This window comes from Anomaloglossus baeobatrachus, chromosome 9 (assembly GCF_048569485.1).
Source record: "Anomaloglossus baeobatrachus isolate aAnoBae1 chromosome 9, aAnoBae1.hap1, whole genome shotgun sequence".
Taxonomy (NCBI): domain Eukaryota; kingdom Metazoa; phylum Chordata; class Amphibia; order Anura; family Aromobatidae; genus Anomaloglossus; species Anomaloglossus baeobatrachus.
In genome coordinates, this window is record NC_134361.1 from 61,285,310 (window position 1) to 61,301,037 (window position 15,728).

General features: G+C 45.1%; 1 protein-coding gene across 1 annotated transcript in view; it reads left to right on the top strand.

Moving 5' to 3' along the window:
* The window catches only part of HTATSF1 (HIV-1 Tat specific factor 1), a 60,668-nt gene extending 50,718 nt beyond the window's left edge, over nucleotides 1-9,950 (top strand). The window contains exon 9 of the mRNA XM_075323757.1: nucleotides 6,316-9,950. Coding sequence (XP_075179872.1) covers nucleotides 6,316-6,624 — 309 coding nt within the window. The 3' untranslated portion in view covers nucleotides 6,625-9,950. The remainder of the gene's footprint in view (nucleotides 1-6,315) is intronic.
* The last annotated feature ends 5,778 nt before the right edge of the window (nucleotides 9,951-15,728 follow it).

Consider the following 15,728-nt stretch of genomic DNA (forward strand, 5'->3'; position numbering starts at 1 on the left):
GTCCCCTGGGCGTTAGTGCCCCTTTCTAGTCGGCTCCATTAGCATGTTAGTAAAACCCCTGTGGGTGTGCTAACATGCTAATGAATGTGCAGCGTCACAGGATAATTTCATTCACCTCTCCATTGCTGCCATCGCCGCCCAACGCTGGATTTCGGCTCAGTGCACATGACCCCAGAGGTTCTGTCATATACACTATGAAGCCGGGTGTACGCGTCCTGACTTCAAACAAAGTAGTGCGCATGACCCATACTCCAGGGTCATGAGCATGGAGCCGAAATCCAGCGTCGGGCAGCAATGGCAGCGGAGAGGTGAGTGATGATAGCATCCTCTGACGCTGCGTATTCTTTATCATGATAGCACGCCCACAGGGGGACTAACCAGGAGATTTAACGCCCGGGAACTAGTCCCCTCGCTCATTAGCATACGGTAAAAGATCTTTAGAAATACTTTTTCTATAGATCTCCATCTATGTTGGTGTATACTGGGACGGTTAGGCAGGGAATAGCAATATACATCAGAACTGCTCGTGGTTCTAGGTGCACTGGGGACCTGACAGGTTCCCTTTAACAGATGGTCATGCCACACAAAATAGTCAATAAGGGTACTTTCACGCTTGCGTTGTTTTCCTTCCGTTACAATCCGCCCTTTTGGAAAACAGCGGAATCCGTTAACGGATTCCGCTGTTTCCCATAAACTTGTATGGTTGACGGATTGTACCAAAAGGACCTGCGTTGCTTCCGCTGGGCGATGCTCCGTTGCTTCCGCCCAGCGGGAGGAACGCAGCATGTAACGTTGTTTTGAGCAGCGGAGTCCTCTTGATTTCACTGCGCATGCTCTTCTTTTTTATTTAAAAAAAAACCAAAACTTTATTTTGGCTCGCGGTGGCCGAACGTTCAGCTGAGCGCCTGGCCGTCGGCAAGTCACAGCGCTCAGCTGAGCGCCCGCCCGCTGGCAAGCCCGGCCGCCGGCAAGTGACAGCGCTCAGCTGATCACCCGGCGGTCGGCTGCAGGGAGCGATCAGCTGATCACCCGGCGGCCGGGAGCGATCAGCTGATCACCCGGCGGCCGGGAGCGATCAGCTGATCACCTGGCGGCCGGGAGTGATCAGCTGATCACCTGGCGGCCGGGAGCGATCCGCTGATCACCTGGCGGCCGGGAGCGATCCGCTGATCACCCGGCGGCCGGGAGCGCTCAGCTGATCACCCGGCGGCCGGCTACTGGGAGTGATCAGCTGATCACCCGGCGGCCGGCTACTGGGAGCGATCAGCTGATCACCCGTCGTCCGGCTGCAGGGAGCGATCAGCTGATCGTTCACAATAGTCTGCAGCTGGTAAAACTGTAAAAAAAAAAAAAAAAATCAAAACGAATTGCGTTGTTTTGCAGCATCCGTTGTGCCACTATATGCAACACATCCGTTGCATCCGTTACACAACGCAATGCAACGGTTACCGTTCAACGCAAGTGTGAAACTAGCCTAAGCAACATTTACCACATCTACTTTATAATTCAGCATCATTTTTCAAAAAGACTTTTCTTTTTCGTTGAGTTGTTTAAAAGATTAACAGCAATTTCAATTTGTTTTTCAATAAATTTAAAAATTCTACCATATATTTTTATGGAACACTTCACTTTTAAAATGTCTTTGAGGGGATTATATGTATGCAACAAACAAGTCCCTATTTTCAAATCTGCACCCCTCAAAGTATTTATAGACACATTCAAAGAGTTTAAGGGGTACTTTGCACGCTGCGACATCGCTACTGCGATATCGTCGGGGTCAAATCGAAAGTGACGCACATCCGGTATCGACGTCGCAACGTTTAAAGCCTAGATGCGCCGATAAACGATTGCAAAAGCGTCGAAAATCAATGATCTGTGTAGTGTCGGTCATTTTCATAATGTCGCACCAATAGGATGTACGATGTTGTTCCTCGTTCCTGCAGCAGCACACATCGCTGTGTATGAAGCCACAGGAGCGAGGAACATCTCCTTACCTGACTCCACCCACTGGCTATGCGGAAGGAAGGAGGTGGGCGGGATGTTTACGTCCCACTCATCTCCGCCCCTCTGCTTCTATTGGCCGCCTGCCATGTGGGAAGGAGGGGGGGATCAGTGTCAGGAGGGGGGGACGGAGCAGAAAATGAGCCCGCCCCTGTGGCCCTCCAAGGTAATTAGCATACCTAAGGGCCAAGTTTTATAAAGTTATTTTTGGGGTCTAAAAGGGGAGTCAGGGCCAAGGTGCACCTTCCTAGAATGCAGCCCAGGAGCTGCAGAAGGGGATTCTTTTCGTTTCATAGGGAAAAATCTGGTGACAGGTTCCCTTTAATCTAGGGTTGTAGTGTTAAAAGGGATATCCAGGACTTTGGGGGAAACAAATGTGCCCAAGCACTAATATGCAGCTAGTTGCTCACTACCTGCCTGTTGTGCATCAATGCTGTTCTTAATTGGCACAGAGCGGTCTTAGGGCGGCTTTGCACATTGCAACATCGCACGTGCGACGTCGGTGGGGTCAAATCGAAAGTGACGCACATCCGGCGTCACTTTCGACATCGTTGTGTGTAAATTCTAGATGATACGATAAACGAGCGCAAAAGCGTCGTTATCGTATCATCGTTGCAAGCTCCGACTTTTCCATAATTTTGCTGCAGCGATGGTATGATGCTGTTCCTCGTTCCTGCGGCAGCACACATCGCTGTGTGTTACGCCGCAGGAGCGAGGAACTTCAGCTTACCGCCGGCGGCTCTACGGAAGGAAGGAGGTGGGCAGGATGTTTACATCCTGCTCATCTCCGCCCCTCCGCCGCTATTGGCCGCCTGCCGTGTGACGTCGCTATGATGCCACACGACCCGCCCCCTTAGGAAGGAGGCGGGTCGCCGGCCAGAGCGACGGTCGCGGGGCAGGTGAGTGCATGTGAAGCTGGCGTAGCGATAATTTTCGCTACGCCAGCTATCACAAGATATCGTACCTGCGACAGGGGCGGGGACTATCGCGTGCGACATCGCAGCATCGGCTTGCAATGTCGCAACGTGCAAAGCCCGCCTTAGACTGTCCCTGCAGATATTCAACTGCGTTTGCTAAAGTCACACAAAAATGTGATGGCTTTTTCCCAGTCTGCCGTCTTGACATGACAACACAGCCGACGTCATGCTGATTGATAGCCAGCTCCCCACTGGTTAACTGGGTCCGTGCCACCAAAAAATAGTGCTGGGCACAACAGGCAGGTAGTGAGGAACTACCTGCCTGTTCGTGCTTGGGTACATTTTTTTTTTTGGAACAAAGTCCCAGATATCCCCTTTTAGTTTTAAACACACAGATGATTCACATTATTTTACATTATTTTATAATATTGGGTTGTGAAAATTAAAAATTACGTTTTTTTTTTTTTAACTAAAATGTTTAGCCCCAAGCTTTTCATATTCCTATGGGCTAGTATGAGAAAGTGAACAGTACACTATGTTACGCTACCTCTACTGAGTACAATGATACCTCATATGTGGTCGGAAATTACTTTTACATTATAGTATAAAGCTCAGAAGTGAAGGGCAAAACTGTTTGGCAACACGGCAGGGCTTGGAGGGAAGGAGCGCTATTTGACTTTTGCAGCCTAAATTTTCCTAGAATAGTTTGCCAAGACCCCAAATGCAAGAACAACAGAAACCCCCTCAAGTGACACCATTTTGGAAATTACATCCCTCTGGGAATTTATCTACAGGTGTAATGTCGATTTTCACTCCATGAGTGTTTTCCCGAAACAAGTATGCAGGGGACATTGGCAGATTTGCAATTCTTTCTCTGCATTGTAGTGCCCAACACATTGCAGTGCTCAGTACATTGTACCCAGCTTGTACTTCTGGAGACATGCACCCCATTAAATAAGTCGGCTTTTCTCGATACAGTGATGATAAATGTGAATACTGCAGTTGTGGCACATTGTGGGGCTCAGAAGGAATGGGGACATTTGGATTTGGGAGCACAGATTTCGCTGGATTAGTTTGGGAGGAGTTGGAGCACTTTTCCAGAGTTTTTGTGCTACCAGTAACATGCAACCCCCTATATTTATGTTAAAGGGGTGTCCACTACTCGGACGACAAGTACGGCCAACTCTATAACTTGTATGGAGGCGCTAGCCAACTGATCGTCTGGGAGGATGTCGACTGTGTATGTCCAGATTTCGGACTACCGATTGAATATATCTCCCAGAGATGAGCTGCTGCAAGATATATCTGTCAGATACTTTTTCATAGAGAAGTCTGTAGCCTTCCTGTATATGGGAGGGATGACCAAGAGCTATCTAATGTGTATGGTGGGCTCACACAAACTAGATGCCAAGAGCTATCTAATGTGTATGGTGGGCTCACACAAACTAGATGCCAAGAGCTACAGTTAGGTCCAGAAATATTTGGACAGTGACACAATTTTCGCGAGTTGGGCTCTGCATGCCACCACATTGGATTTGAAATGAAACGTCTACAACAGAATTCAAGTGCAGATTGTAACGTTTAATTTGAAGGTTTGAACAAAAATATCTGATAGAAATTGTAGGAATTGTACACATTTCTTTACAAACACTCCACATTTTAGGAGGTCAAAAGTAATTGGACAAATAAACCAAACCCAAACAAAATATTTTTATTTTCAATATTTTGTTGCGAATCCTTTGGAGGCAATCACTGCCTTAAGTCTGGAACCCATGGACATCACCAAACGCTGGGTTTCCTCCTTCTTAATGCTTTGCCAGGCCTTTACAGCCGCAGCCTTCAGGTCTTGCTTGTTTGTGGGTCTTTCCGTCTTAAGTCTGGATTTGAGCAAGTGAAATGCATGCTCAATTGGGTTAAGATCTGGTGATTGACTTGGCCATTGCAGAATGTTCCACTTTTTTGCACTCATGAACTCCTGGGTAGCTTTGGCTGTATGCTTGGGGTCATTGTCCATCTGTACTATGAAGCGCCGTCCGATCAAATTTGCGGCATTTGGCTGAATCTGGGCTGAAAGTATATCCCGGTACACTTCAGAATTCATCCGGCTACTCTTGTCTGCTGTTATGTCATCAATAAACACAAGTGACCCAGTGCCATTGAAAGCCATGCATGCCCATGCCATCACGTTGCCTCCACCATGTTTTACAGAGGATGTGGTGTGCCTTGGATCATGTGCCGTTCCCTTTCTTCTCCAAACTTTTTTCTTCCCATCATTCTGGTACAGGTTGATCTTTGTCTCATCTGTCCATAGAATACTTTTCCAGAACTGAGCTGGCTTCATGAGGTGTTTTTCAGCAAATTTAACTCTGGCCTGTCTATTTTTGGAATTGATGAATGGTTTGCATCTAGATGTGAACCCTTTGTATTTACTTTCATGGAGTCTTCTCTTTACTGTTGACTTAGAGACAGATACACCTACTTCACTGAGAGTGTTCTGGACTTCAGTTGATGTTGTGAACGGGTTCTTCTTCACCAAAGAAAGTATGCGGCGATCATCCACCACTGTTGTCATCCGTGGACGCCCAGGCCTTTTTGAGTTCCCAAGCTCACCAGTCAATTCCTTTTTTCTCAGAATGTACCCGACTGTTGATTTTGCTACTCCAAGCATGTCTGCTATCTCTCTGATGGATTTTTTCTTTTTTTTCAGCCTCAGGATGTTCTGCTTCACCTCAATTGAGAGTTCCTTAGACCGCATGTTGTCTGGTCACAGCAACAGCTTCCAAATGCAAAACCACACACCTGTAATCAACCCCAGACCTTTTAACTACTTCATTGATTACAGGTTAACAAGGGAGACGCCTTCAGAGTTAATTGCAGCCCTTAGAGTCCCTTGTCCAATTACTTTTGGTCCCTTTAAAAAGAGGAGGCTATGCATTACAGAGCTATGATTCCTAAACCCTTTCTCCGATTTGGATGTGAAAACTCTCATATTGCAGCTGGGAGTGTGCACTTTCAGCCCATATTATATATATATATATAATTGTATTTCTGAACATGTTTTTGTAAACAGCTAAAATAACAAAACTTATGTCACTGTCCAAATATTTCTGGACCTAACTGTATCTAATGTGCATGGTGGGCTCACACAAACTAGATGCCAAGAGCTATCTAATGTGTATGGTGGGCTCACACAAATAGGAGAGTAGTAGCAAAGAGCTATAATGTGTATGGTAGGCTCACATAAACTAGGAGAGTAGGTGTGTGTAGATACTGGCCAACACTTCACCACATCTTCAGGACTGTCTGTCATTTTGGAATCTACACAGTAGGTACTTCACTGACTGTTTGTTTAGTTCACTTTTAGGGTAGTAACCACTTATTTTATTTAAACTAACAGATTGAGGAGACGTCTCGAGAAAGAGAAGAGCGACTCAAAGGCTGGGAGAACTTCCTGGAGGCCGACAAACAAAAATCTTCTGAGGTTGCGACCGAAGAGAAATCCACACCCCCCGTAAATAATGGACAGTCTGAAAACAAAGAGGAGAACAGAACGGAAGCTGCACCTGATATAGCCAGCGTCCAGCAGCAAGGAAGTCAAGACGTCGACGCGGAAAATAGTGCGGCGGATAACGTCGCGGTGGATAACGACGCTGCGTCCACAGACAGCAGTATTGGTGACGATGAGGACGAGGAAGGACAATCATAGGGCTGCTTGGGTTGTTTTTTAGCCGCCCGAGGCAGTCACTTTTAGGGCGATATCAGTGTAGTACATGCTGTAATATCTGTTTGATTCATTTGGCTTCATTACTACATTGTTTTCTAGGGTGTGTGCACACTGAGTCTTTTTGCTAAGTTTTTGGAGCAGAAACTGAGCAGAAACTCTCAAGTTTATTAAGAGGTTTTTGAGAATTTCTGCTCAGTTTCCACTCTAAAATTTCCACAAAAAGTCTCCATGTGCACAAACTCCAAAAGGGTTTTCTGAAGAGTTAAAGTTTTGTACTAATAACTTTTATTATGAATTTTTTTTTTTTTTTAATGGGAACCGCTCCACTCTTGTTTGTGGTCTATATTGCAGTTTATATAAATATAAAATAATAAGTATAGACTGCAATGCCATACAAAACACAGGCAGGATTGTACGGTAGTTTCTGGGAAATAAAAGTTGGATACCTGTTTCTGAGGCCTCATTCAGATAAGTTTTTCACATACATGTTCTGTCAGTATTTTTCACAGAATACGCTCCAATTATATTCTATGAGCTCTGTTCACATGGCCAATTTTGTTTTCAGAAAGTGTTTTCCCCCCAAAAAGGAAATGAAGGCCTGCACGGCTCTAACGCACTTGTTCAAGTCAGTGGATCTGATTTATTTTTGTTTTATGCACACCAGAAAAACTGATAATTCATTGATGGACACATTGATGAAAAATGGATGAAATGTGGATTCAGTGCACTGTTTAAGAATGATCCATTTTTTTTCTCATATGCAGACGTCTCCATGAGGCCTCTTAGACTATGTGCCCACGGGACAATGTACCCACAGATATGTCTGCAGGTTTGCCGCAGCAGCTCCCCAGAATCCGCAGCTATCCATTGCTGCGAGATTCCAGTGAAATAGCGGTGTTTAAACCTGCGGACATTCGTGTGACTTACCTGCGGAAGTCCCGGCCTCTATCTCCATAGTGGAGGACCGAACATTTTGCAGATATTTCCGCAGGAATAATGGACGTGCAGTTACGTGTGTCTGCGGGACATCCGCAGCATATTCCGTAGCCGCACATACCGCAGCATGGCCATAGCACTCCCCATGTCCCATAGGATAACATGGGGAGTGTCTGTACTTGCTAAAACCTGCGGATTTATCTAGAAAATCCAGATAAATCCGCAGGTTTTCCGCTACAAACTCCGCGGGTACATTGTCCTGTGGGCACTTAGCCTTATAGTGAAATTAAATTTACAAGAGCGATTTTAAAGCGCACCAATCACCATGATTTTCCTATATAACCTAAAGCCAGTGCTATATTGGCACTATCAGGCTGATTCTCTACATTCTCCTTTAATGGTCAGCTTGGATGTTTAGGTTTTGAAATCCAACAAAATAAAGTTTATAAAATCGGCAGCTTCTTGAGTGACAGCAGCTGAGGATCAGATAATATCTGGGGGGTATTCATAGTTATCCCCTCTTCTGTTAGAATTAGCATAAGTATGAAACAATCGATTTAACTTTTCACTAACAGGACCTGTGTGAGGTCATAACCATGTGACCAGAAGGGGCGGGGCCTCAGCCAACAGAAAAATGTTGCTTCCTGGTATCTGCTTTGTTGGCTGACGCCCCGCCCCTTCTGGTCACATGGGTATGACCTTACACAAGTCCTGCTAGTGAAAAGTTTAATCGATTGTATAATACTTATCCCCTCCTCCTTTAGAATTAGCCTAACTCTAAATACTCCCCCGCTATTATCTGATCCTCAGCTGCTGTCACTCAAGAAGCTGACAGTTTTATAAACTTTTACTTTCTTGGATTTCAAAACCTATACATCCGAGCTGACCAATACCTATACATCCGAGCTGACCAATTACTCCAAAATTTGTTGACCACAAATCACTATCCAGGATCTATCCCTCTTGTTCTCCATTCCTACGGCAGCACGAATTAACCCCTTCTCTCTAGTGTTCAGCATTTATTTCACCGTGGGGCTGGTGCAGTCGTTTCTTCAGTAGTTGTGACTTTCACAACTTTTCCAGGTGAGACTGTTTCCCGATTACTACAACTTTTCCATCAGAGATAAGACCCTATTCTTGTGCTACTTTTCCCCCCAGGTGCTCTACATTCGATACGTCAATGGTGTTCGATTTTGACGTACCTAAACAAATGGTGGAAATCGAATTAAATTGAAGAACTACAATGTACTCCATTATCAAAATGTTCACATTAACAAATTCCCATACGTTTGGGAATTAAATGAATGGGTCTCATTTCACAGTGATCGGTCCAACCTGTAGTGTTGGCTACAGTTCTTACAAGAAGTCGTAGAAGCAATTATTGACGACAAGCCGTTACCACTGTAGAGAAGTCATTGAGTTTTCCTCTGCTGAGCTGCTATCAATGGTAGTACAGTGACCATGTGAATAGTCCCTTTCCTCCGGACTGGCGCACAGCAACTTACTACCTACGGCATCGTCATTGTCTCTTCCAAATAAAAAAACAAGCAAAGCCAAGTCCTCGCAGAATGACGTTGCGGTGTCACACTAATCGAAGAAGGCACCGAGGATGCCGGCATATAGTTTGTTCTCAAGGCTCTGGTCTGTTGGTCATGGGCAACTTACTTGGCCACTGGACCGACGACCTGCGAATCTTTTTTTTTTTTTTTTGTTGTTTTTAGTTTTCAAGGTCTCGCAGCACTACGTCGCGGTGGTCCACTAATTAAAGAAGGCGCCAAGTATGCGGCCATAAGTTATTTAGCTCTCAACGCTCTGGTCTTTTGGTCCCGGCCAACTGACTTGGCCACTGGACCAGGTTCCTGCAAATCTATTGGCCCCTTTTTTAGTATAAATCTATTTTCTTCCGTTTTTGGGGAACGGCTACAACCAAAAAATGGCCAATTTTGTTAGCTGTCCTGTTATTTTTCTGTTTTCCCCAGAACCAGACTTCTGTAAACCTCCCCAAGAAAAACCCAGAGGTTTATTATTAGCAGGTAAACGTATATTTTTATAATACTTGCTTTATGTTTCCATGTGTGGATTACACTCATTCTTATCATTTTGCAGATATCGTTAGATCAGAGAAAAGTATTTTTGGATGAAAGTGTAAAATTTCCTCATTGACTTTTCCATAACTTTTCCATAACCTGTGTGTGATAGAATTCTTTGTACCTGTTGAGTAATTATCGCCATGCGTTTCAATGTGGCACCGATATATCGATACGTTTGCCCGATCACCTCTACCACTGATGCACATTGTCGTCCTTTTTGAGTTGTGAAGAGGAAGTTATTTCAGTTAAATTGATAAAAATAAATGCTTCTTTGGTGAAAGATCTTTTTTTTTAAGAATTCTTTAAGCTTAACATGATCTTGAAGACCTTGCAGCAAATTTAGGTAGCTCTAGTGAGAAGTGTGAGAATTTGCCAGCAGCCCCAAAACTGGATGAACCTGTTTTGTATAGCGCTGCAGTCAGTGTGGTCGTGGTGAGGGAGGCAGAGTCGTCTTCTTAAAGTTGAGAAAGCCATTTGTTTGAATTTTATTTTATTTAAGCAGATTTATAAACCTAAATTTTAAATAATAATTAATAAAACCTAAATTTTTATTAAATGAAATATAAATACTTTGTAGGATTTTCATTTCATGAATTATTTTCATTGCAGGTCAAGAATATGCACTAAAAACACCTTTTGTTCTGTTTGTTTGCCGGGAGCGGTAAAGAGGTTGTGTGCAGGGGGGGGGGTTGATGTATTCGAATGTAACCTTGCTAGAGAATGCTTGAGCTTCACGATTCTTACAAAGAAGGTTCGCTGGTATTCAGTAATTTATGAGTTTCATTGGCCCTGACCGTATACAACTGTAGGTTGGAATTTTAAGCATTGAGCTGCCTTAGAAAAATCATCGTTGTCTATGGTACCGTGTCATGGATTTAAGGCCTTGACTGAACAGAAACTTGTAGCGCTACTGATTATCTTAACTATTGAATGATGGTTGTAATCTAGAAGATCACAAAGAAATGAATATATTTCTTTGCGCAGCAGTTGTAAGTTAATTTAAAGAATTTGAGTATATAAAGATAAACTAGAGATGGAGAGAATAGGTTCCCAGGAAACAGTCCGGTGTCCACATCCGTAATCTGTGGCCCACGGACAGGTGCCCTGAGAGCTGCCGGCATCCATGGCTCCTCTTTTGATTAGCCAGCCTTGTGCATAGTCACACGTTCACCACAGCAGAATGACGACATTGCGCCTAGCCGGCTCCTCAAGAAACCAGGGATGCCATCAGGTAAAATGTAGTTCCTGCTCAACTTCATCAGAGTTGTGGACACTCATTGATTTGCACAATTTCTACTGTATACCTTTAAAGGGAACCTGTCACCAGGTTTTCCCCTATAAACTGTGGCCACCACCAGTAATCTCTTGTATATAAAGTATTCTAGAATGCTGTATATAAGTGTCCAAGCAGATCCGTAGAACATAAACAGCAGCTTTCTTTTTTTTATACTCCCCTGCGCGACGGTTTGGTCTGATGGGTGTCACTTTTCTCAGTCCGGCACCTCCTATCTTCTTACAATCGCTGTCCTCTTTCCCTGTTCCGTGTGGATGACGCGTTCTATGACATCCACCATGCGCCACTCGGGGACACTTGGTGCTGAAACAGCTGGCCCCAGGATTACAAACACTGACAGTCTCTGATGTGTCGGATGTAGCCAGGATGGCTGATGCGGCAGGCACGGCTGCTATGGAGGAGTGCAGCAGTGTACAGCAGATACAGCTGGTATGGGTTGGTGTAGCATTGGGTATGGAAGATACAGCTGGTATGTAATGGTGCACCCACGGATACGTCAGGTACTGGAACACAGATGGGTATTAGTGATACAGCAGAGGCACAAGGAACCTGACAACTAGCAACGTATCTTTAAAGGATAGACCACGTTGCCGAGGCATCTGCCATAAGGGGAGGATGCCTCAAATGCCTAGTGGCTCTTAGCCATAGGTTGAGAGACACTTCTGGGTTAGAAGAGTGCTTCCAAGAGGCCTGTGCGGCATGCACAGAGACTGGAGACGGAGCAGATACTGCTGAGCAGCCGGAAGGGTGAGTGTGTGGTGTCCCTGTCTTGGTGAGACTGGCAGGACAGGGCAGGGACGCCGGCAACTGCGTTACACCATGCCTTTATGGATGTTGCTTTGGGCCCTAGGGCACAGTTATGCTCGGACAGGAAAGAATAACCTCTTTAATGTCAGAGGAGGTTTGTAACTGACTATTTTTATGGGTGACCTCGCTCTGTAATTTTATCTGTTCTGCACTTAGTGTCTGAAGTTACTAAATGCTCCCACTTTTCCACAATAATGCTCACAGGTGGTATTGAATGCAAAACCTAAAATCAATGATCAAAGTGTGTTCAATACTTTTGATCATACAGTGTACCTGTAATTAAAGAAAGCTAATATTTTTATACACAGTCATATGCACACTCGTCTATAACAAAACTTGATCATACGTGTATGAGTGTTTTATGTTGTGATAAGTAAATATTGGAATTTAATATTCCGTATAATGTAAGTGTATGGAGGACATTTTCTTGCTGCTGACTTCATCATAGATTAACTCTGACACTAAGGAATTTCACAATTGCACTTCCAATTTTTGGGAAAGGATCTTGTAACCAAACAATTGAACCACTTTGTTTTCACTTAGAGAGGGAAGCAGCTTCTGTTCTGTGGTTTGCCAAGCAAAGTAAAATAAACTAACGGTTAAAGGGAATCTGTCAGCAGGTTTTTGCTACCTCATCTGAGAGCAGCATGCTGTAGTCAAAGAGACCTTGAGTTCAATGATGTATCACTTAAGGGGGCTTTACACGCTACGACATCGTTAATGCGAACTCGTTGGGGTCACAGAATTTGTGACGCACATCCAGCCGCATTAGCGATGTTGTTGCGTGTGACACCTATGAGCGATTTTTGCATCGTCGCAAAAACATGCAAAATCGCTCATCGGTGACATGGGGGTAAATTCTCAAAATCGTTACTGCAGCAGTAACAAAGTTGTTCCTCGTTCCTGCGGCAGCACACATCGCTCCGTGTGACACCGCAGGAACGAGGAACCTCTCCTTACCTGCCTCCCGCCCGCTATGCGGAAGGAAGGAGGTGGGTGGTGGGATGTTACGTCCCGCTCATCTCCGCCCCTCCGCTTCTATTGGGCGGCGGTTCAATGACGTTGCTGTGACGCTGAACGAACCGCCCCCTTAGAAAGGAGGCGGTTCACCGGTCACAGCCACGTCGCCGGGCAGGTAAGTAGTGTGACGGGTCTGGGCGATGTTGTGCGGCATGGGCAGCGATTTGCCTGTGTCGCCCAACAGATGGGGGCGGGTATCCACGCTAGCGATATCGGTACCGATATCGCAGCATGTAAACGTGCCTTTAGATGAGTGGCTGCAGCCGTTCTGACAGTGAAAGATTTTTATTTTTTGCATGTAGCAGAGCTCTGGGAGCTGCCCCCACCCACACCATGCTCCCAGTGTACATTTCCATAGACAGAAGCTGCTAATCTCAGAGTGGGGCGGAGTGGGATTACAACTCACAGGCTGCTGAGACCCACTAATGATAAAGATAACAGGCTTAAGCTAATATTGCAGGTAAACAAAAAAAGACTGTGAGATAATAGAAGCATGTATTAAGGGGTGCTTCACTCACAGCGAGCTCGCTGCCGAGATCGCTGCTGAGTCACGCTTTTTGTGACGCAGCAGTGACCTCATTAGCGATCTCGCTGTGTGTGACACTGAGCAGCGATCTGGCCCCTGCTGCGAGATCGCTGCTCGTTACACACAGCCCTGGTTCGTTTTCTTCAAAGGCGCTCTCCCACTGTGACACACAGATCGCTGTGTGTGACAGCGAGAGAGCGACTAAATGAAGCGAGCAGGGAGCAGGAGCCGGCGTCTGGCAGCTGAGGTAAGCTTGTAACCAAGATAAACATCGGGTAACCAAGGTGGTTACCCGATATTTACCTTAGTTACCAGCCTCTGCAGCTCTCACGCTGCCTGTGCTGCCGGCTCCGGCTCTCTGCACATGTAGCTGCTGTACACATCGGGTTAATTAACCCGATGTGTACAGCAGCTAGGAGAGCAAGGAGCCAGCGCTCAGTGTGCGCGGCTCCCTGCTCCCTGCACACACAGCTAAGCGGTGTGCGCTGGTAACTAATGTAAACATCGGGTAACCATACCCGATGTTTACCTTAGTTACCAGTCTCCGCAGCTTCCAGACGGCAGCTCCGTGCAAGCGCAGCGTCGCTTGCACGTCGCTGCTGGCTGGGGGCTGTTCACTGGTCGCTGGTGAGATCTGCCTGTTTGACAGCTCACCAGCGACCATGTAGCGATGCAGCAGCGATCCTGACCAGGTCAGATCGCTGGTCGGATCGCTGCTGCATCGCTAAGTGTGAAGGTACCCTAAGTCTCTGTTTTAACACTTGCAGCATTTTTTCTTCAGGTTACAATGCAGAAATCTGCCGACAGTCCTTTTTAAAATTGCTTGTCTTTTTATCTATTGGTGTATAAATTTATGATGTTTTATTAAATTTGATCATTTTTTTTACTCAGCAACTGATTTTTCAGTCTATTTGTACAATTTTAATCTGAACAGATTCTTAAAAATGACTTTTTTAAAAAAAAAAAAATATTCCCTATAAATAGTACAGAAAAAAAGCACATTGTCATCTTTTTTCTTATGTATCTCATAGTAAGTTCCTATGTCCATTTCAGATTTTCATTTGTATGTTCTTAAAACAGATCTATCATGCCCAAAACGGAACTATATGTGAACTAATGCAAACAGAAATTGAGGAAGCGGCTCTTTTAATTACTATAAAGCCCGTCTGACTCCAGTGATGTCACTTACTGGGCTGCTTAGTGTAGATTTGATAAAAATCACTGTGTGATCAGCAGTAGATTATCATTACAGGACTGCTTGGCCTGCTGCAGGTAGTCCAGCATATTCATGAGCTGTGTATAGCTGCTAGATCTGCAGCAGAGAAAACATTGATTTTATCAAAATGACAGAAAACAGCTCAGTAAGTGACACATCACTGGAATCAGTGTCTCTGTCTCTACATTATGCTGCTCTCAGATGGGGGAGCTAAAACCTGGTGACAGATTCCCTATAAAAAAAAGTTGTAAAATCACTGAGCCTAGGTGATTTTGCTGCTTTTTTTTGTGTTGCGCTGTTGCATTACAGAGATATTCACATTTATTGCTTTTGGAGGGCAGTATGTGAAATCTCTACTTGTAGTTCAACTGTGCTTTCACGTTCACCCCTCCCAGATACTTCCAATCACAGATGAGTGGCGACTGGAAGTGTTTGACTACTAGATCAGCTGCGATTGCCAGTGCCTTGCTGGATTCACATGATGGTATGGCATCTGATGCAAGTGCAACGGATGTGATATGCTAATGACCCTCGGCTTCCGCTCTGCTGCGAGTGTGAGCCAAGTGTCATGCGACTGTCATCCAATCCTGCGATCAGATCACAGCTGTGGAGGAGACGGACGGGTTAATCTCCCAAACTCCCTCATTGTCAGCCGATGTGATTATCGCACTGCACTCAAATGTCATCAGAGTGCAGTCTGATATTTCACTTACACCCATAGCCTTGTATGGGTGAGAGTGACATGGCTCTCACTGACAATCACAGCATGCTGCGACTTTTCGCTCATCCAGAATCTGGATGAGAAAAAAGATGACCATCTGCTCTCCCTGATTGATTAACATTGGTCCGAGTGCAATGCGAGATTTTCTCGCATTGCACTCGTTAGAGTCATACGCTCGTGTGAGCGTACCCTATAGGAGAGAAGGGGGAAAGCCCCCATCCACCCAAGTCCAGCTTGAACTACAAACAGGGATTTCACATACTGCGCTCCAAAAGCAGCAAATGCCATATCTGTGCAATGGAACGATGCAGCACAGAACGGAAAAAAAAGACCGATTAAGGGGAGCTCAGCGATTTTTACAAGGTATTTAACACATTTTTTTTCTGATGAAGATTTTACAAGAGAAGATCCAGGACACCAGTGGAGATAAGTGGTTTTCAATGCATTTCAGGGACATTACAAGCTGCACTAGGAAC